This window comes from Castanea sativa, chromosome 5 (genome assembly GCF_040712315.1).
Source record: "Castanea sativa cultivar Marrone di Chiusa Pesio chromosome 5, ASM4071231v1".
NCBI lineage: Eukaryota > Viridiplantae > Streptophyta > Magnoliopsida > Fagales > Fagaceae > Castanea > Castanea sativa.
The window spans coordinates 81278387-81302080 of NC_134017.1; the positions used below are offsets into that span (position 1 = coordinate 81278387).

The following is a 23694-nucleotide window of genomic DNA, read 5'->3' on the forward strand; positions in this document are numbered from 1 at the left end:
GTCTTTTGAGCTTTTTGTTCTATATCATCTCTCTCAGTTTCACAGTTTTGGTTCTGAGTTCATTTCATTGCTTGTGTCGCCATCCACCGCCACTCAAGATCTAGTGAGAGGCCAAAGAGACGATGAGTGTGTGAGGGATGAATCCATTTTTGGGTTAGTGGTCAGTATCAGACCGATATCTATTAACCAGCTGAAATCCAGTATTTTGCCTAGTACAGCCGAAACAATGCTGGTATGGTTGGGATTTATACTCAAACGAAATTGTTGCAGTTTCTGTACCGGCCAAGCTACTGGTACTAAAATTACTTGTGGTATCAGCTGGTACGGTACAGTATTCACTCCCTTGAATGACACAAAGGTGCTTTTTTTGGTATAGGTCTGGTTCGAACTTTTTATTAATTTATAAGAATACTAAGTATTTTAACAAACATAGGAGATGAGAGAAGGTATTAAAGAATCTGATAGTGATATATCCAAAAGGGCCTAACTCTTGGTGGGTTTTGAACCTAGATTTTTTAGTTGTGGATAAAAAAACTTAAGGACTGACCTAAATGTAATTAGTGTTTATCTAGTTATTAAATATCATTTCATGAAAATTGGTATTAAAAATTTTCTAAAAAACATTAGAATACGTCTTATATATTCATATATACAACTCCTAATAAACACAATATAATGGATATATTTGTTTTTATTTATTTATTTATTTTTGTTTTCCAACATTAAGGGTCTGTTTGGATACCGCTTATTTTGCTGAAAACAAAAAAATATATATATAAAAGTTATTGTTCACAAAATTTTTACTGTTCATAAGTCTAAATGCACTGTTCATGGACAATGAACAGTGCAAGAGGTGCTGGATTTTTAAATAAAAAAAAAAATGTAAATACAGGAGATTTCATCCATATCCAAACCAATCCTAAAATTCCACTTATTTTCGTGAGTAACATTTTATTAGCCAAATTAATTACACACGCGTGTGTGTATATATATATGCATTATATTGGATTTGTGTGTACCTAGGCTAAGATGTGTGTGGGTACGTGGAAATGTGTATAATGTACGTTAGTTACAAAATTTGGAATGTCCGTACAAGAGTATTGCACTTTCGCATGGTAGTTGCATGTACGGACAGAGAATCGAATACCGTTGTCAATGTAGGAAGGTAGTTTTGCATTGCATTCCCACTTGGGCTACTTTCATTTGACTTCAAGTCAATGTCTTCTTTTACACCTTTTTCTATTTTTTCTTCTTTTCTAACGTGTTTTTCTTTTAATCATGTTGTGTACGTCTATATGCTTTTCTGAGCTTTACAAGGGAAGTGATGGAAACTCTTACAAGCCAAAAGCATGTTAGGAATTTCACTTTTTTTCTTTCTTTCATAATAGCCTCTATATGTTGGTCTTTCCATAGGGTAACTTCTTCCAAGTTGGTTCCGTCGATGCTAAGCTAACCTTCATGATCTCTATATTTGAAGGGTGCGTGTGAGTTGTGACATTTCGGCCATTGACTGACTTTACAGAAGAGAAGAAGGTACTGACAGAATGGAGAAGACTGCGGAGAAGAAGAGAGAATTTCCTGCAGGTCGAGGCTTAATAGATTTGGTATTCTCTTGGTCTATCGAAGATGTTCTCAATGAGGATCTTTACCAAAACCAGGTTTGTCCACCATCAAAACTCTCACCACCCTCCTTATTATAAGAAACTAAGTTGTAACGCATGCAGATTATAGAGTACACTATTGATTTCATTAAAGTTTGTTTGTTAGCCAAATGTCAAAAATTATATGACCAAATGGGGGTATTAATCTTTTTTTTTTTTTTTTGTAGTTTTCTTTTTTTCTCTACCAATAGAAAGTATATGTTGTCAAGTTGGGGTAACATTAATTTCACATTTGTAGGTTAAAGTCTGTTTGTTCATTTGTTTTTTCTTCCCTTTTTTCCCCTCTTCATTCTTATATCCTCTCATGCAACTATTGGGAAAACCTCGAACTTGTTATGATTGAAGAGTGTATGAAATCAAATTTTTAGCCATGGCACAAAATTCCTATATTGTGATTTTATTTGTTTGCATACTTAGACCTGGCACAAAATTTTATGATAATTTGGATGCGGTTACATATTATTTCTTTATGTTCCCATTTCCTAGCAGAGATATAGCCTTGCAATTATGTTCAGATCATGTTGATCACACCTGTACATGCACTCAACTTTCCTCTCATGAAAATTGCAGTCCTAACCCTGAAATGACTCACTATCAGGTGAGACTGATCCCGCAAACATTTTCCTCAACAAAAGAATACATGAATTCATTCACTTATCCACTTATTGAGGAAACACGCGCTGACTTGTTATCAAGCATGTCAACACTGCCTCTAGCGCCTAGGCGTGTAATATTGTCATTCAAAAAAACCAAAAATTTTAAACAACCCAAAGACTTTTTTTACCATGTTACACTTCAAAGTGCGAGTGGATTGCAGAAGAATGGGGGATATGAACCTATGGCTGGAGACATCATTGCCTTGACAAATGTAAGATCAAAATACGTTAAGGATTTAGACAGACCCAACAGACCCTTTCTTCTTGCTTTTATTTATAGGGTAAATTTAAAGGACGACAGATTTCTTTCAATATTAGCCTCAAAGCCCATCTTGGCTGAAGAACAAGAGAGCAAGAAGAGGGAAACTCTTTATGCTATTTGCCTGACAAACTTGACCACAAATATCCGTATATGGAGAGCATTGCACTCTCAGCTGGAAGGAAAAAACTTAGATATCATTGGAAAAGTGCTGCAACCAAACTCTGCTGTAAGAATTTTAATCATAGTTTACTTTAGTGTTGCATATTTAATGTTTTTGGAAATAATTCTCAACAACCTTTTTTTTTTTTCTTTTTTTTTTTTTTTAAATTCCTTGTAGGAAGCTAAAATTTGTACTTCGTGCATTTCTACAAACAATTGCAGTACTACCTATGCAGATGTGAGGTCCAGAATCTGCTCTTCTGATTTAAATGACTCCCAGAAAAATGCAGTTCTTAGCTGTTTGGAAACTAGGAAATGCAATCATCAGAATACTGTCAAACTAATATGGGGTCCTCCGGGAACTGGGAAAACCAAGACAGTTGGTTGTTTACTATTCTGTCTACTTAGAATGAAATGCAGAACTCTTACTTGTGCCCCAACGAATACTGCAGTTTTGGAAGTGACCCAGCGGCTTCTAAAGAATGTGACAGACTCACTTGAATATGATACTTATGGGCTTGGAGATATACTTTTATTTGGAAATGGGGAGCGGATGAAGATTGGTGATCGTCATGACCTTCTAGATGTATTCCTTGATAACCGAGTTACCATACTATATGAATGCCTTCTTTCATCAACTGGTTGGAAAGATACTTTACTGTCAATGATTACTTTGCTCAACGAACCGAAACAGCAATATCATTTGTACTTGAAAAATAGAAGAGTGGAAGACCTTGAGGAGAATATAAATGAAGGAAAATCTAAAAATAAAGGGATAGATAGGAATCAAGGGAAGGAGGTTGATGATCAATCCTCCAAAGACAAGAAGAGCAAGAAAAATCTAAAGAAAGTTATCATCCAAACCTTAACTGAAAACAAAAGCAAGAAAAAACAGAAGGAGAAGGTGCCTTCGTGGAAAGAAAAGGGCTTAGAGCATGAGGAAAAACCGAGGGAGGATAGTTCTTCCCAAGAAAAGAAAAATGAAGGACAGGTAGCCAATGAATATGACAACCCTTTGACATTTGAGGAATTCGTACAGAAGAGATTCAACTGCATTTCAAAGCGTCTGACATTTTTTATGGAAAATTTATATACACACCTACCTACTTCTTTTATTTCATTAGAAGTGGTAAAGAAGATGATCAAAGCTCTTGATCTTCTCAAATCTCTTGAAACTGTGTTGTGTGCGGTTAGTGTTACTGATAAAGGGTTATTAGAGAAAGTCTTCAGAAAAAATGCAGGAAGGGGACTTGGTCACTTAAGGGAATTGAGTATTGTGAGAAATGAGTGCCTTCTTATCCTCAGATCACTTCCTCAAAAATTCCATGTTCCAAATTTTAAAGACGAGGATGCTATAAAAAAATTCTGCCTGCAAAATTCTTGTCTGATTTTCTGCACTGCATCAAGCTCTGCTAAAGTTCATGAAGTAAAGACTGATCTGGAACTACTGGTTATAGATGAAGCAGCTCAGCTTAAGGAATGTGAATCAACCATTCCTTTACAACTTCCTGGCCTCCGCCATGCTATTCTCATTGGGGATGAACGTCAACTGCCTGCGATGGTTAAAAGCAAGGTTTAAAGTTTTATTATTATGGATTATGGTTAGTTTCTTGTTCTTTTCTTGTTTTGAATTATCAATGTAACATCCTTAAATTTTTTTATTACTAGATTTCTGAGGAAGCTGAATTTGGAAGAAGTTTGTTCCAGAGGCTGGTATTGATAGGACACAAGAAACACATTCTAAATGTCCAGTATAGGATGCATCCATCCATAAGCTTATTCCCAAATAGGATGTTCTACGAAAATCATATTTTGGATGGCCACAATGTCAAAGGAAAAAGCTACGAGAGGCGTTTCATTCAGGGGAAGATGTATGGCTCCTACTCTTTTATAAGTGTAGCACATGGAAAAGAGGAACTCGATAACAGCCATAGCCTGCAAAATATGGTTGAGGCAGCTGTGGCATCTGAGATAGTTTCAAGCCTTTGCAAAGGTATGTATAAAATAGCAAATAACCTTAGTCTCAATTTTGGTAAAATGTTTTGCTAGGAAAATTGGTTTTGGTTATCTTGATCATCAATAAGTAATTGTGTTCCATAAATCTCAATTTCTTTTGTTTCTCCTTTCACTCCTAAAGAATCAGTTCGCACAAAGAAGAAGGTCAGAGTTGGTATCATCTCACCATACAAGGCTCAAGTCCTTGCAATTGGAGAGAAGGTGAAAAACTACAGTGCAGATCCTAACGATGACTTCTCCATTTGTGTTCGCTCTGTTGATGGATTCCAAGGTGGTGAGGAGGATGTGATAATTATCTCTACTGTTAGATGTAATCAGAATGGAATAGTTGGTTTTCTTAAAAATCAACAAAGAACAAATGTGGCTCTAACTCGTGCCAGGTAACAGATAATGTATAAAGTATAGACTTCACTATGGTGCAGAGAAAACATGTTTTGAGGCTCTAGTGGTTTTGCAATTAATAGGCATGGTCTCACTTTGTAGGTATTGCCTTTGGATATTGGGAAATGAAGCAACTTTAACTAAAAGGAACACTATTTGGAAGGAATTAGTCATTGATGCCAAGAAACGGAGGTGCTTCTACAATGCCCATGAAGACAAGGGTTTGGCTCAGGCTATTACAGTTGCCTTGGTTGGATGTAACCAAATGCACATTTTACTCAACATGGATTCTTTTCTGTTCAGAAAAGCTAGATGGATGGTATGCTGATTTTATTTCTTCTAATAGTTGTAATGATACATTAACTTGTAAAGATGTGTCGTCATCAGTTTCAAACATTAATTGGTTGAACCTCATTTTATTGTCTGATATAGGTCTCCTTCAGCAAAAATTTTTTGAAATCTATGTCAAGACTTAAAGATGCTGAGACTTGTACAAAAGTACTTACTTTATTGGAAAATCTTGCAAATGGTTGGCGTCAACCTCAAAGCAAGAAAAATCTCTATGTCCATCATGGAGCTTCTTCCCAATTATTAGAGCAGTACAAGGTCAAAGGGTTGCTGCATCTAGTTTGGACTGTAGACATTCTCAAGGAAAATTCGAACTACATTCAGATTCTAAAGGTCTGGGACATTTTGCCATTATCTGAAATGCCAAAACTAGCAAATCAACTTGATGTCCTATTTGAGAATTATACTTTGGAAAAGATAAATCACTGCAAACACAAAAGCCTCAGTGGGTATGCATCCTGTCTTAATTCATTCTTATCAACTAACTGCTATTCAATTTTGTCCTTGATTGTGAAAAATGTCATTTTTAAAGCTAAATTGGGAAAGTGCTTTCTTTTTCTCTCTACCATCTTTGAACCTTCGACAATGGGATTAACAGCAACACATATGACTAACCACCAGGGCAACAAAGATGGCTAGTATTATGGTTGAGTTTTTAATTAAATTTTTTGGTTGGAAACAACATGATACTATATGACTTACGATAAAGCATTTAATCAAGTGAACTTAGCCAAAGGAATCTCCCAACTAAACTATTAATGCATATGCACACACATATATACATATCTAGAGAGAGAGAGAGAGAGAGAGAGAGAGAGAGAGAGAGAGAAGATCTAGTGCCTGTTTGGTAAAACTTTTTCAAACCGTGCTTTTTTACAGTATGGCTTTTTGAACTTCACTTTTTTTTTTCTTTTTTTATGTACAATTTATTTAAACAATCTTATTTTCAAAAAGCTGTAATTAAACTATACCAAATGGGCAACTAGATTGACATAAATCACTATTTAGGCAAGGGAATTGTTCCAGAAGATGTGACTTAACTTAAGCCTGTAGGGTGGGGGAAAGGAAGTTGATTTTTTTTTTTTAATATATATATATATAAGAACAAGATTTCCTTCATGGAGACCTAACGACATTTTATTTGCTACAGGTGTTTAGTTGTTCCAATGAGATGGCCAGTCAACTCAAGTAGTTGTCCCGAAGCTGATCCTGTATTGTCCCTTTCAGAACCATTAGCTTCACTCAGTCTAAGGGATGAGTCAGAATCATCATCTACAACTAATGTGTGAGTAACATCAGCAATTATCCAACTAATTAATTTGTCTACTTTTGAATAGCTCTAAAAGAAGAGCTTAGGGAAGTTTTTAGTTTTTATTCAATTTAAATATGAACTTAGATTGTCAAATGGGAGTTATCCATGCTGTTGCAGTATGGTATTAATTAAATACAGCAACAGCATGTTCTGCTTTGCTTTAGGTGACTAGCATATTTTGCTTTGCAAAAATCATAATACTGCATATAATGTGACCCACATGCTTGAAGAAATCCCTACAGAGAACTTGAAATTATGTCCTGATAAATATTATTTTCTTTCCTTTGACTTGGTATGAACCATGGTCAAACCTGGACTGTCATTTTAACGAAACTTTAGGGGTCATTATTCACAAGGGAAATTGGTGTAGTTTTTCCAATTTATTTTCTTAACAGCTTTGTCCTTATATATATTGTTCCTAATTTGTGACACACTCTGAACTCCCACCAGAATCATGATTCCTGCTGAACTCATTTCTCCTCTAAAGTAACATTTGTAACCCTATGTCTACTTTGCAAATTATGAGATAAGTCATGGTTTTTTTTTTCCTTACTGTTTGTTTTTCCAATCAATGATTTTCAGAATTAATTCAAAGCACACAACTGGGAGAAGTGTTGTTACAAATAAATGGGTAAGAAAGCTGTCGGATGACTAATCAGGTACGTTTACCTTCTTACTGGTGATGGAATTTGAGTATTTTAATTCTGAAGCTATCTTTATTTTAACCCGATATTGACTTGAGTCAATTGTTCATGTTAAAATTTGAACTAAAACGAAGGTTATACATTCATCACCAACCTGAAACGTTTCTAACATATTATACATGTTCTAACCATTTTAACTACAGTCCATGCACCTTATTTTCTTTTTCTTCTTCTTTTCCCCCCTTCTACTTACATAATGAAAAAGTCTATTATATGAAAATTTGAAATGATTAGAGCTAAAATACTAATAAGTAGATTTGTCTGATCAATATGTAGATTTAAAATGATTAAGTGTAAGATGTCATTTCAAATTCATAACATGTGTTTTTATTGGATCAAAATCCTCAAAATTCAAATCTAATCATACTGTTAAAATTCCTAATAATAATTTATACTGGTTTTTTTTTCTAATCTAATAATTTTAAATCCTCAAATCCAAATGCAACCCTGGAGTATGCTAAAATCTATGAGTTGGTTTTGTCTGCTTAATATGCGTGCTTTCTAAGACTCCCGTCATTGTTGACATGTCCACTGCAATTCCAAGACTTTCAGATAGTGGAGACCTCTAGAGAAGCTGCAAGAATGGTTTCGTAGGAGGAGTTGCTGTACAAAAGGATACAAAATAGCTTATGCACTCTCTTACTTATTACGAGGTTTCTTAGTTTGCAAAGATACATGTAATATCCAGTGCACAAAACTCTTACTAGCGGTTGAGTAATCAAGTACACTTGTTACAAGATGAGTGCCTTTGTAAGGGGAAAAAAATCAAAACAAAATGTTCAAGCATAATGTAAAAATGGTGCGAATATATTCAGGAAGTTTCAGTTGGTTGTTATAATATCCAATCACAAATGAGAAATTGTGAAATTGGCTTTGTTGATGACTTTGATAAAAGATATGTATGTAATTACCTAACCCTAAAATTACAAATGGAGAATTTAGCAGGAGATTATATTTACATTCTATAAATCACAGGTGAAGAATCCTTGTCCTTTTTTATCTCCTACTGATCATTGCTAAACAGAATAATGAGAGATGATTTATGAATCCATTTATCCATGTCCAGAGTGAAAGAGTTGGAAATGCTAGATCATGTAATTCTTACAAAGAAACAAACTAGGCAAGGCAAAATTCTATGTTAGAGAACACATGTCATGCATTCAATATATACATCATTTCTCTCACAAAGCGTAAATCCCACAACTATGGAACCCACACTGCAAGAGAGATGATTCATGATACATTAGATAACTACTGCAAATTGCAGAGGCTTAGGCCTAAGTACCATTGTCAATCCCCTTCCTAAAAGGCCTAAGAATGTTGACTTGAGACTGGAGCACAATAGTGAGGAAATATTTCACTGGCTTATTTTGGTAATATTTCCAACATGTACCCAGCAAAGCCCTCTATTTTCTTGTTTTTTAGTTTTTGGCACATTTGTCATAAACTTAAGTAAATTTCTGGCATTAATTCTTTAAGAGGCATTTATGCAATCAAAATATGTGATGCCGAGCTACATGCGAAGCATCATTTTAGGAACACTGGCTTGAAATAACTCTGATGGTCAGCACCAGGAAAATAAATAAATAAAGAGCTGGTCCTAACATAATGTTCCATCTTTCAGTTCTTTGGATCCTCATCATAATAACAAATAAATTTTGTATTCTATTGATATATTTAATTTTGTAAATTACATGGAAAATCAGGGTAATGGCCTTATCCTTATCAGCCAAACCTTACACAATCTAGAGACACTGAACTAAATTAACCTATGAAAATTTTGGACCTATATACATAGTCCAAAAGTTAAAATGGAACAACATCAGGATTAAGTTATAAACGAACCATGCACAAAAACAGGCAGTAACAAAAGCAGTTACTGTCTTGACAGGCAGTAACAACAGCAGTTACTGTCTTGAGTATCGATCTACAAGTGCCTTTGCTTTCTCTGGTGCAAAGAACCGTGCCTGCACATAAGCCATTGATACTAGCTTACATCCCTGATGTGTGCATATGTGTGTACATACTATATAGACTATATAAGTGCCAAGGTTCTACACAAGCATGATAATCATTGCAATTACATAAAAAGATACAGAACGAGGTGACCCCTTCCCCAAGAGATCCACGGTTTTAAACTTCAAATTGTACCCAATCAACCTCGCTTAGACAAAGAGGAGTCAAAAGTCGTGAGGCTTTGCATTTGAGATACAATTATTCTATCAAAGTCCCTTAAAAATATTTTAGTTGCGAATTAGGAAAATCCAACAATTCAAGAGTTGCTCTAAACTCCAAGCCCTCCCGTGTTAGTTCAAAAGAAGAGAGTTAAAAAAATAAAAAGAATTCAACTGGATTAGAAAATATATATGCATAGGCATGCTCATTACCTGTCAACATAAGCCATAATCACCTCAACTCTTTTACCATTACTCCATTAGATACTTGGAAAATAGTGAGCATGGATCCATAATTACATAACAAAAACAACCATAACATTAATAAAGAAAAGAAAAGAATATATCCACAAAACTTAGAAAGCTGTCGTGCCTATCGTAGCTTGCTGGTATTACTTGTGCGATTGAGCTAGAATAATGCCCATATGAACATAGACACATACATGAATACAAGATTATATGTATATTGGTACATAAATATACATATACGTATTTCCAAAGACACTATTATAGATGCATACATACATATGTGTACATACATTTCCATATTCATGCATATGCCAATATATATTCATATAATCACCTGAATAAACATCCTCTCCGCATCTCCAACTTTACCGTTTTCTTTCAAAATGATTCCCTGCAGAAGAATAATACCAATACAATTTATATGCAAGTCCAGTTCATTAGAATATACATGTCGTAGCCTATGAAACGCAGGTGCATTTCCAGATTCAGGTGTGAGACTCGGTAATTTTTGAAAAAATAGGGTGTGGGTGCAGCGGGGTACAGCGATTAAAAAATTATTAAAAATATTCTTATTTATATATTTTATATATTGCTAAGCATACTTTTTTATATATATAATAATAATAATAATTAGTCACTAACCTGTGCGATGCACGGGCTAGTTAATTAAAAAGATAATTAATCAACCACATGGTAAAAAAAAATAAAAAAAATAAAACACTAAAAGAACTATTAATCTATTGTCAAGGGGTCAAATCAAAATGTGGAAAACATTTCATAAATAACTTATTGATACCAGGTATAGAGAGGGGACTTTCATAAATCATCAATGGAATTGGAGTCAACATCTCATTGCAAATGGAATGTAGCTCGATATTAAAACTAAAAGTAAAGTTTCAATCATTCTCTTTCTATAACAATTATCGAAACTGCATGTAGTTTACCTTGGTTTCAAATAGAAATTACTTGAAGAAACAACTATTTTGAATCATTATCTGAAAAGGAGCGACATAAAAAACTAAAATAAAATGAAATTCCTCAAACACATTTCAGCATCAATCACCAAGTTGAGCTCTATGTATAGCAACCAATTAGTCACTCCAATTGAAAGCACAATGTTTGAAAAAATCTGCCTAGTATCTTACTCACTCACAATATTCATCCACCTCCCTAGATCACTAAACTATCCATCGAACTACCTTAACTTCAATATTGAATACAAAGACAGAGCCAAAATTTCTCATAAGAAAATGCATACAATAAAGAGCCTTGAAGTCAATAATATCCTCTAAATTACTTTGCTTAAGAGCAATCTGGTTTATTCTATATATATAAAAATAAATAAATAAATAAATAAATAAAAAACATTGAATATTCTTTCCTAGTCCATTAGCAACAAAAATCTATTGAAGCAGTTATTATTAACCATAAAATAAAATAAAAAAACTATTGAATGTGTTAAAAATATTAGCCTACATAGTAATATATTGTATACCTTAGCTTTCCTAGTCCATTAGCACTTGGCTGACAAACACAATCCAAACCAAACTTGAACTATGCTTAATGTCAAAATACTATCTTTATAAGTCATGCATCCAAACCAGCTTTATCAAAAGGAAAAAAAATAAAAGACAGCTAAATCCTCATGTTCTCCAAATCAAAAACACATAGGTCTACCAGCATACCCTAACCCAAATTCCTATATCAACACAAAATCCTCCAGTCTAAGCATGCTCACCATCAAAGAGCCCCAGACATTTGAGGGAGACTATCAAACCAATACCAAAAAAACCCTTTCAATTATTTCTCTGCCTTTTCTGCTTCTTGGTGTTGTAGATGTCTTCTATCATGCTCTGCTTTTTCTCATCATTCAACCTTAATTAAAGTCAGTAACCCAAATAGTATTAATAATTGATGAAAGTTTTTAAATAATAATAACTTCCATAAATCAAAAGTCCTAAATTACAAAAATTTTAAAATAAGAATATAGTTCCTGTAATCTAGACTCAGTGTGTACTAAATACAATGAATATTCAACAAAGCAACCATAATATACATAACCATAAAAAACAATACTCAGTTCTCACATCACACAACAACAATAGCCAATAATAACAAAAAAAAAAAAAAACAATTTCAATAATACAAAGCCAAGAATAGCCAATAAATATTATAAAATGATATTTATAATACAAAACTATTTCTAAATTTAAGCATTAGTCCTATTGGAAAAAGAAACAAAAGAGAAAAACAATGGGATGCAGATTATACATACATCGTTTAAGAGTAACCCAAACGGAGCCCTTCTCAGTGCTATGCTCAAACATGCTCAAACATCTACAATGGCATGTAACTTGCCTCCGCTGATTTGGTTGAGAAAAGGAGGGCGTGGGGTCTGAAAATTTAAAGCAACGCAAATCAAGATTAATAACAAAAACAAAAACCAAACCTAACATACCATATCGTCCCCCCAACGGCCAGATGATTCTAGCGAAAACCCATTAAGAGAAATAACTGTAGCCTTTCTCCAACGGAATCGTTTTAGTCTCTGAAACTTGATTTGTCCCAACATCCCATGAGAGGCGGTCTCTTAGATCTGATTGGTGTTTGGGTTTTGGGGAAGGAGAAGGGTAGAGAGACAGAGAAAGAGAGAGAAGGGTATGGGTCTTGCAGTGTGTTGGGCTGAGTCTGCGTTTGAAGGAGAGACAGAGACAGAGACAGAGAAATAGTTTTCGTACTGGGTATTGCTTACGGTCCGTTTGGTAAGTATGTATAAAAAAATTGAAAATTGTTGTTTGAAAACACTTAGGTGGCGTTTGGTACAGGGTAATATTTTAGGATTTCTAAGAATGTTTAAAGATTCTCATATTTGGTTACAAATTACCCTAGGGAATCAGATGCCAGAAAAATCCTTAAACCCCTCTCAGTAGGAATGTGAATTCCCTTTAAAACAGGTGGGAATCTAGATTCCCAAACTTAAAAGAAATTGTATTTTTTATAAATTGACAATTTTAACCCTTTTTTCTTATCATTTAAGCAATTAAGATAAACTATAAAATAAATTATCAATATCTTCTCTCTTGTCTTTATCTTTTCCCGCCAAAACAACATAAATAGGATAAATAACTCTGCTAATAGTTATTTTTGTATTATTCTTGTCATTTTGAAATGTTAGATCACAGTTTTAATGAATGTGTTGCTAATTGATAGTTTATATAATGTTTTTTATCTATCTATTTAGAGTAATATTTTTTTTTAAATGACTAATTAATAGTTTATATATATTTTTTCATTATTTATTTAAAGGAAGATTTTTTTTTTTTAATGGGCTTGGTACTTCACATTCAAATCTAAGGACAAAATGGGAAAAACAAATATTTCATTTAAGATTCCTGGGAATACACCAAACATTATCATCTCACGTCTCTGGGAATCTCCCAATGAAACCAAACATAAGAATAGTTACATTCCTAGGAATCACATTCCTGGGAATCTGGATGCTAGGAGTAATGTGGATTCCCCATACCAAACGCCACATTATGAAAACTAGTCTCATCACACGCGCTTCGCGCGTGCGATGAGACTTTTCTTTTTTAATGGTCCTATTTTGTAGAAAAAAATTGTATTTAATTATTTTATATTTATTATATATATGATTTTTATTTTAAAAATCTAATTTATAAGTGAATAAATAAATTTAAAAATTAATAGGAGAGTGGTCCTATTTTTTAAGCAATATTTTAGTGGAAGTTGAAGTTGTATTTTTACCGGATTGCCCTTTAGTTTTATCTTTACTCAAACATAAGACTGTAGGGGCATCTTTGAACTAAAAAAAAAAAGAGTTTTTACCGTATTGTCCTTTAATTTTGTCTCTATTTAAACATAGGACTGTAGGGGCATTTTTGAACTAAAAAAATAGGAATCCAAACAGGGGAAGCCCCTTAAATAGTAGTATAGATACGTGTGGGTAGAAAAATGTATAAAAATACGTAAAATATTGTTTAAAAACTGAAAATGGTTGTTTGAAAATACAAACCAAACACTCTCTTAGGAGTTGAAGATTATCGGGATTGTTTTGGCAAGAAATAGTTATTGGGTTAGAAATAGTTACGGTGTCTAGGTTTTTTTTTTTTTTGGATAGTTTTTTTTTTTTAAATAATGCTGACGTGGAAAAATGTGGTAGTTTCAAAAGTTTTGGTTTTATCCATACTATTATTTAAGAGGTTTCCTCTGTTTGGATTCTTAATTTTTTTGATTCATCTATACCATTATTTAATGGGCTTTCCCTGTTTAGATTCCTCATTTTTTAGTTCAAAAATGTCTTTATACCCCTATGTTTAAGCAAAGATAAAACTATAAGATAATCTGGTAAAAAATGCAACTCTAACTTCCACTAAAACACTGTCTAAAAAATAGGGTCACTTTCCTGTTAATTTTCAAATTACTTTATCCACTTATAAATTAAATTTTCAAAATAAAAAATATATATATAATTAAAAAAACACAATTTTTTTTCCACAAAATATGACTATTAAAAAAAAAGCTTCTTGTTAATTTTCAAATTACTTTATTCACTTATAAATTAGATTTTCAAAATAAAAATTATATATATAATTAAAAAAATAGTTTTTTTCTACAAAAGACGACCACTAAAAAAAAACCTCATCGCATGTGCTTTGCGCATGCGATGAGGCTAGTAGATAATAATTATAATAAATTGACAAAGGTATTAAAATAGATGGGGTTTCTCATAAATAAAAAATAAATCAAAAAATGTGACTTAGTGACTCACGGATTTGGTCAGCTCAAAAATAAAACAAAGGATATATGTGGCACGTATTAAAATAGGTGTAGCTTCCCATTAAAATAGAAAAAGAAAAAAGGTAGATATGGCTCTCACAAGTTTGGTCAGAGAGGCATGAGAGCCATAAAGAACAAAATAAAGCTTCTAAGCTTTTAAGTTGTTCTTATCAAAAGAAACAAAACTCTTAAAAAAAAAAAAAAAAAGGCAAAAACACCATTTTGGTCCTTACATTTTAGGGTTACAGTTAATTTGATCCATACATTTTGGTAGCAGTCAATTTAGTCCCTGTTATTTTCAAATTGCAGTCAATTTGGTTCCTACTGTTAATTTACTAACGGAAAATGCCTACGTGGCAAACGGTGTGCACTGTTGGCCCACTTAAAGCTTATGTGGCATATAAAATAATATTAAAAAGTACCAAATAAACATTTTTACAATCAATAAAAAGCCACGTAGAAAAAGAAAAACCTACAATTCTAAACTGATTTTTTTAACGGAAAAATTAAAAATGAATTAAAAAAAATTCAATATTAAACACATCAAGATCTGAGAAAGACCCAGCAAACTTTGTTTGTGTCTGGATCTAAAGAAATGCAAAGGATTCTATACTATTATTTAAGGGGTTTTTCTTATTTAGATTCCTCATTTTTTTAGTTCAAAAATGCCCTTATACCCCTATGTTTAAGCAAAGATAAAACTACAGGATAATCAGGTAAAAATGCAACTCTAACTTCCACTAAAACACTGCCTAAAAAATAGGGTCACTTTCCTGTTAATTTTCAAATTACTTTATTCACTTATAAATTAAATTTTCAAAATAAAAAATATATATTTAATTAAAAAATATACAATTTTTTTTTACAAAATAGGACCACAAAAAAAAAACTTCATCTCCTATTAATTTTCAAATTACTTTATTCACTTATAAATTAGATTTTCAAAATAAAAATTATATATATATAATTAAAAAAATAGTTTTTTTTCCACAAAATAAGACCACTAAAAAAAAAACCTCATCGCATGCGCAAAGTGCATGCGATGAGGCTAGTAGATAATAATAATAATAATAAATTGATAGATGTATTAAAATAGATGGGGTTTCTCATAAATATTAAAAATAAAAAAAAGATGTGACTTAGTGACTCACGTATTTGGTCAGCTCAAAAATAAAACAAAGGATATATGTGGCATGTATTAAAATAGGTGTAGCTTCCCATTAAAAAAAAAAAAGAAAAAGAAAAAAGGTAGATGTGGCTCTCACATGTTTGGTCAGAGAGGCATGAAAGCCATAAAGAACAAAATAAAGCTTCTAAGCTTTTAAGTTGTTCTTATCAATAGAAACAGAACTCTTAAAAAAAAAAAAGCGAAAACACGATTTTGGTCCTTACATTTTGGGGTTACAATTAATTTAATTCTTACATTTTGGTAGCAGTCAATTTAGTCCTTGTTATTTTCAAATTGCAGTCAATTTGGTTCCTACTGTTAATTTACTAATGGAAAATGTCTACGTGGCAAACGGTGTGCACTGTTGGCACACTTAAAGCTTATGTGGCATATAAAATAATATTAAAAAGTACCAAATCAACATTTTTATAATTAATAAAAAGCCACGTAGAAAAAACAAAACCTACAATTCTAAACTGATTTTTTTAACGGAAAAATTAAAAATGAATTTTAAAAAATCAATATTAAACACATCAAGATCTAAGAAAGACCTGGCAAACTTTGTTTGTGTCTGGATCTAAAGAAATGCAAAGGATTTGGATTACCAACAACTGAATAGAGAGAATCAAACCAATTTGACCTTTGATATACTTATACATCACTGAAACGTTTGGATGCAAATGGATATGGGTTCTTTACTTTTAGATATGAGGAAGAGATGAAGTCTACAGCAAATTTCGTTGAACCCAAGCCATGACCAAGCTTTACACAGCCAAACACCATGGCTGTCACCAGCGACCACCGCAAGCCACAAACGGATGGCTAGCGCCCTCTCTCTCCATACCCTCACAAGGGTTTCTCTCTCCTAAGCTCGATTCTCTCACTTTTGATTTTCCTTTGATGTGGGCATTGTTGAGATTGTTTGTGACTTTGTATTTCTGGAATGGGGTTTTGATTTAGCTTTCAACATGGGTTTGGAAATGAGGTGGTCTTTGTGGTGGCAGTTTGTTGAAGAAAGTTGGGTTTTGGAATAGATTAGTGTAAGAAAGGCGAAGACATGTTGGGTCTTTTAATTGAATTTTTTTTTATAGTTGTCGAAAATGGGAAGGGGAGATAACCGGTCAAGAAAAAGAGAATGAAGAAGGAGACTGAACAACAACAAAGATTAACGCTTAATAAACCCATTTTGAAAGCCTCCAAGCAAGATCAATACTCATCAATCTCCAAATCAAAACAAATCATGCTGGGAAAATTTCTTATTCACTTTCACTTCTTAGGTCTTTTGCAAACCTTCGATGTTTGTGTGTTTGGATTGCAAGAAAATGAAAGAAAATCATAATTTATTTTCATTTCATTTTTATTTTTTCCGTTAAAAAAATCAGTTTAGAATTGTGGGTTTTTTTTTTATGACATGGCTTTTTTATTAATTATTAAAATGCTGATTTGGTAATTTTTAATATTATTTTATATGCCACATAAGCTTTAAGTGTGCCAATAGTGCACACTATTTGCCACGTAGGCATTTTTCGTTAGTAAATTAACAGTAGAGACCAAATTGACTGCAATTTGAAAATAACAGGAACTAAATTGACTGCTACTAAAATATAGGGACCAAATTGACTGTGACTACAAAATGGTGTTTTCGCCAAAAAAAAGAAAAAGAAAAAAAGATACAGAACAAAACTCACTTAAAAAGACGAAGCAAAGAAGAAGAGGAAGAAGCAAAGAAGAAGGAGAAGAAAAAGAAGAAGAAAGGGGTTATGGCCGGTGAAGAAGAAGACGAAGAACAACTCATTAATGTGCTTAAGTTTTTTTTTTTTTTTTTTACCAGCTAATTTCCTTTTTCCGGCCAAAACACACTGATATTCAGCCGATACGATCCAAATCGGCGCGTGTTGGAGCTGAATTGGCGCAAGTTGGCGCAAATCCGGAAACGAAAAAAAAATTTTTGACGCGGCACTGACGCGCGGGTAGCGATGTCGCCCGCCGCACCCCTCGTCGGGCCGCGTTAAACTCCGATACGACGACCCTGTAGCCGCGTTGGTGCTTCATAGGTCGTGGCTGGTATTGGCATATTGTGATGAGATAAGCTGGTGTATTGGTAAAAAATAATTTTCATCATTAGTTCTAAATCAACAAACATTCCAAGCTATGAGAGAGAGAGAGAGAGAGAGAGAGAGAGAGAGAGAGAGAGAGAGAGAGAGAGAGAGAGAGAGAGAGAGAGAGAGGAACCTTAGCTAAGTAACCACTGAAGTCATCTGGGTTGTCACACCCCGAACCCGAAAGGGCCCAAAGCATGAGAAAAATCTCAAAGGTAGCTGTAGATTTTTCCCTTTTAAACAATTCAATCCAAATAATTCATATTGAGTACCAACATCAATAATTATCATAATAATTATCTTAACAATACTCCAAAAATAAGTCAGAACTCTATGCAAAATTACAAGAACCATTGGCCACAAAAGAATAGAGGTCTAAATAAACACAATTACATATCATTAACTTGTCCTATCAGTGGAAATAAAGTCATAACCATTATAATATACAAAAGAATGAGGCAAGTCTACTCTATGATGTATATCTAAATATCTCCATCACAAAAGTTCAGCCTCCATCAGTAGTTAGCTTAACTACTACTAACTACCAAAAAACTATCTCAAAACGATCGTTGCCTACTTTGAAAAAATTTGTAAAATGATAGAATGAGACAGAGCCCAGTAAGTAGCATAACTAATGGGGGTGGGGGAAATGCAAGTTTCATGATGATAACAATTTACAAATCATGTTTTAATTTGGGAATTTCCAAATAATTTCTACAAAACCATTTCCAAAAATAATATGACAAGAATGAATAAAATGACATGGCACAAAGCTTCTCAAAATGCTCTCATGAAGCTACATACTAAAATTTGTGAGCAATAACAATACAATTCTGAAAGTTCAATTTTGTGTTAAAAACATAAGAGCTGTTTAGACCCCAAATCAACAAATTACGGCTCGGTTGATTTTACTCTAATTTAAACTAAGTGTGGAATAGACTAAATGTGAGCGAACAAGCAAAATAACTACTCTAAGCCATATTCATCACAACACAACAGTAAAATGAAAGCTAAAAGAGTATGGAAGAGAAATGCAAACACAAGATAACACGCCGATGTGTTATCGAAGAGGAAATTGAAGAACTCAGCGAAAAACCTCCCCGCCGCCCTCCAAGCGGTAAATCGATCTACTAGATAATAAGTTGGGATACATGAATAGCAAGAGACCCTCCAAGCCTAATCTACCCAGTGCACCTAAGCCTTCCAAGCTCCTACTCCAACGAGGCTTCTCGGAACCGTGTCTTGTCTAGCTTTCCGGATCTTGCAATGCGCCCAATTGCATCCACCAAAACTTGGCTTCTTCCAATACTTCCCAACAGCACCAAAACCTCACTTGACACTCAATTTGGATGTGATAAGTGTTTGGGCTATCAAGAATTTGGATATGGAGAGGTAGGAGTTGAGGAAAACCACAATGGATGGTGTAAAGGATTGTGGGTATGACAATCTCTAACTCTTAAGGGTTTGTAGCTAGGGTTTTCACTCTAAAAAGTACTCCTCTCAATATATGGGTAATGATGGTATATATAGTGTGTATGAGGATATAGTAGAGCAGATATGACAAAATAGCAAGACAGACTGTTTCGCGGGTATCGCGAGAAGGCTTTACCCGCGAGACATTCGGAAAAACTAGTTGTCACCATCTGTCTTGACTCTTCGCATTCTAGTCATATGCTGAACACATGCTTCACTTCGCGGGAAGGCTACTCGCAAGCTACCCGCGAAAACTTCTTTAGTCTTCAATACTGCCTTGAGTCTTCACACTCTCTCTCTCACACATAACCCTTACAAATAAATCCCATATAAAATACAGGGTACAAAAGATTGAACAAAATTACAATCAAATTTGGCATGGAATTAAAGGCAACACAAAATAGTTGTAAATTACAACTTTACAATCTCCCTCTTTGGCTATTCCGTGACAAAACACCCTATAACAAACTCTAGACTTAAACGTGAGTTTGAGAAAAATGGCAAAACTCACTCACACCTAATCTAGAAGCTGTGAAGCACTTGCACGAATATACCTGTATCCTAAAACACTCGCACACAAACAAAACTTTCATTAATCTCATGACAAGTTGAATACAAGGTACGTATAGCCGCAAGTATAATGTGATCAAAGTAAACAACAAGATAAAACTACGAAGCATAACTTGATCATACAAGAACAGTCATTAAAGAATAACTACAATGATCATCTAACTAGTAAACGATCATCCGGACACGCAATGCAATTAAATGCAAAGTAAGAACCAATTGCATGTCCAAACACACAACCAATGCAAAATATCAAAGAATTTGCATTAAGGATACAAGATCCAACAAGGGCACAAGTGTGTAGCACTCAAGATAAACTAAAAGTACAAAAAAATGCTACAAAGTAATGAGATAAATACAAAGTACTGAATATTAAACTAGAATTAAACCAAAGCACTTAAAGCTTTAAAAGAAAGCAATGTAAATAAAAGCATTTTAGAAACTATGGCAAAAGAAAGTAAACAACTAAACCACCAAAAATTAACCAATATATCTATGAAGTGCATGTGCTATGTTATGCTCCCCCTCAAAATGTGCAACTCCCCCTTAAAAGTTTCTCCCCCTTTTTGACCGGAACGGCCAAAGGTGCTAGAATTGCTCAGATTTTGAATCGGATCCTTGCACCATCTCCATATCCTCAATCTTCGATGATGATGCAGTGATTTGGCCTTGAATATAAGCGAACCGATCTGCAATGTGCTGCACATGAGATTTGAGCATGCCATACATCTGCTCTACCCTTGTAATAAGGCAATAAAGACGATCAGTTCCCCGTGGTTGTGCTTGGGAAGATGGCTGTGCAGAACTCTTCGGGGCTGAGGTAAATTTTTCAATCTCATCCTCCATGTCCCCACCTTCTTCTTCAACATTAGCCCTTGGGATTTGAGAGATGACGGTTTTCGGTTCGGTGATGTGGGCTTAGCTCCGGGTCACTGTATAAGCACCAATGGGATAGTCCCTTTGCACGACAGTAAGTCTGCTTGGTACCTTCAGCTTTGTCTTTGCAATGAGACCCATGATGAGAGTAGGGAATGATATTATTGTCCTTGAGTTCCTTTTGGTGATGCTCTTTGTCAGGAGGTGATAGATGTGACCACATATGTCGATCTCCTTATGTGTGAAGAGATCATGCAGGAAGATAGTTCTTGGTGCAGACAATGTTGTCAAGTTCGTCACTGGATAGAGATTGTGGATCATTACATAAGCCAATGTCCTCATTTCCGCAAAGAAGGGAATGGTGTTCATTGACTTCTTTTTTAGAGTACCACCGAGTAGCCTCGCCATTGGCTCAAGAGAGTCCAATCTATCATCATATTGTATGGAGATTGGTTGAGATGGTGGATGAACATCTAGAAACTCCTGAATTGAATCCCTTGTGATAATGAACTCTTTTTGTCGCACCTAACAGTTGATGTGATCTCCTTCCACTATGGTATTAGGAAAGAATTCCTTAATGAGTTTAGCATACAGATTTCCACTTGGATTCAGCAGCTTTGTCCAAGTTCTCTCCTTGAATATCTCATGAATGGCAGTGTTTTCAAGGGTCTCTATTCTTACAACCCTTTCCATAATGATTGTTGCCTTCTTTGTAAAAGTCATTGTTGGTCATGTTTGCCTCAATGGAGCGGAAATTTGCTGAGTCCGTGCGAGCACTCTTTAAGGATTTCTTGATGGCAGAATGCTTTGTAGGAGACATCTGCACAAATAAACACAGGACACAAAAAAAAAGGTGCAAAAACACAAAGACAAGACCACAAACTTGATTAGTGTCAAGTTAGTCCATAAAAATAAGTACAAAGTCCTAAAAAGAACAAACAATGTAATACAGTCATGTTGAAAAGTGCTAAACATGTAACAACAAATATCTGGCAAGAATGATATGCAAAACATGACAAGTGAACAACTGTGTGTGCATCAAGTGCGCATGTGGTGTGCATATGTGATGCATGTGTAAGACATGACTAATCACATTTTGGTTAGAGTTTATAAAACACATTCCCAATAATCAAGACATGATAAACAAGTCCAATCACGGTAATCCCAAAAGTTTGGTACTCAATGGAGTCCAAAACAATACCAAAAGTCATTTGGGCATTTTAACAAACACTTGATATGCACTTATAAAACTAACATGCAAGCAATGCATGAACATGAGTGAATCTTGCCTAAATACATGTTGAAATTGCCACAAGGGGCCAACACAAACACCGACAAATCAAGTGGGATAAAGGTCAATCAAGAGATTGAAAGAATTTTCACAAAAATTTAAAATTCCCAACCCTTTTTCAAAAATGAACCCAGCTAAGGAAAACCTAGAATTTTCTGCATAATCTAAGTAAATAGAGAGAAAAGATTGTATAGACATACCTTAGATATGATCTGAAAAAGTTTTCTCTTGAGTTTATTTGGGATTTTTGAGTGAAAAACAGTTTTGGGATGAGAGAGGCACGAGGGAGGAAAAAGGGGTGAAATAGGGTACGTTTGAAAAACCATTTACATCAGCCCTTTAAAACTGAAAACACGTGTTTTTTGCGGGTTACCATCTCACAATGTACTCACAAAAAATGCATCTAAAGCACAAAGTTTTTCGCGGGTAAGCATTACTCGCGAAACAGTCGCAAGACAGTCGCGAAAGTCTCTGTCTAAATTTTGTGTTTTCATGTTTTTGCCTTAGCCCATTTTTTGCAGGAGGAGCTTAGTCGCGAGCCTCTCGCGAAAATACCTCTGAACAAGTTTTTGTTGAAAAACAAGAAAAAAATGCACTTAGAACAAAAACTTAAAATACGAAAGCATAAATTTTGTGTCTCTGTCTAAATTTTGTGTTTTCATGTTTTTGCCTTAGCCCATTTTTTGCAGGAGGAGCTTAGTCGCGAGCCTCTCGCGAAAATACCTCTGAACAAGTTTTTGTTGAAAAACAAGAAAAAAATGCACTTTGAACAAAAACTTAAAATACGAAAGCATAAAAACACTTTCAAAAACTAATAAAATACTCAAAAATCTTTTTGGGTTTGATCAACAAGCGATTGAGTATACACATCACATTTGAACACATGCAATCACACAAATGAAATAAGCATTCATTGAACAAAGTCTTGTGTGTTGTGTGTGAGTATCAAATGTGGAATAATCCTTAGACTAGAGTAAAACTTCAATGATTAATTCAATCAAATCGTACACAACTAGCACTAACCCAAGTGGTCTATCTCAATTATAAAAATGAACATATATGATCTCCCACAAGAAAAGGATTACATCTCTTTGAAACTTTTCATTTGGCTTCTTTACACAACATAACATTTGATCATTTTTGAACAATAAATCTCATTTTTGAGATCGATGACTGAAATTTTTGATATTATAATTTTGTGAGTAAGCCTTTAGCTTTTTGAGGCACCATACATTTTAATACAAGCCGCTTTCCCTTTTTCTTAGTCAAATACTAGTATGTGCGACGGCTTTTGTAGCTCAATTTCTCCTTTTGAGATTAGACATTTGATTAGCTATAAACAAAAACATAAAAACGTGGAAAAATATATAGGCACAAGTTTATGCATGTATCAAGACCAACAAGATTATTGAGTAATCATTCATGACAAGCTTGAAGATTGATTTACAAAAATCACACATAGATTTCAAGATTTTTTCCACAAAGATAGATGTGCATA

At 34.0% G+C, this 23694-nt stretch overlaps 1 protein-coding gene across 2 annotated transcripts; it reads left to right on the top strand.

Annotated features, from left to right (window-relative positions):
- The first annotated feature begins 1337 nt into the window (after window positions 1-1337).
- On the top strand, window positions 1338-8238 carry LOC142636526 (uncharacterized). Of its 2 annotated transcripts, none has more exons than XM_075810778.1 (10): window positions 1338-1658; window positions 2260-2805; window positions 2917-4311; window positions 4407-4731; window positions 4876-5134; window positions 5238-5454; window positions 5568-5932; window positions 6634-6768; window positions 7378-7454; window positions 8044-8238. In XM_075810778.1, the coding sequence occupies exons 1-9, from the start codon at window positions 1545-1547 to the stop codon at window positions 7448-7450; spliced, it is 3429 nt and encodes a 1142-aa protein (XP_075666893.1). In that variant the 5' UTR covers window positions 1338-1544; the 3' UTR covers window positions 7451-7454; window positions 8044-8238. The 2 variants fall into 2 exon arrangements, with proteins under 2 accessions (XP_075666893.1, XP_075666894.1); XM_075810779.1 differs by having other exon boundaries at window positions 8052-8238.
- The last annotated feature ends 15456 nt before the right edge of the window (window positions 8239-23694 follow it).

Bases quoted from the DNA above. Each gene is read 5' to 3' on its own strand.
- LOC142636526 (XM_075810778.1), top strand. From the start codon at position 1,545: ATGGAGAAGACTGCGGAGAAGAAGAGAGAATTTCCTGCAGGTCGAGGC. The intron at 1,659-2,259 runs GTTTGTCCACCA...ACTCACTATCAG, and splicing joins AGGATCTTTACCAAAACCAG to GTGAGACTGATCCCGCAAAC. The intron at 4,732-4,875 runs GTATGTATAAAA...TCACTCCTAAAG, and splicing joins AGTTTCAAGCCTTTGCAAAG to AATCAGTTCGCACAAAGAAG.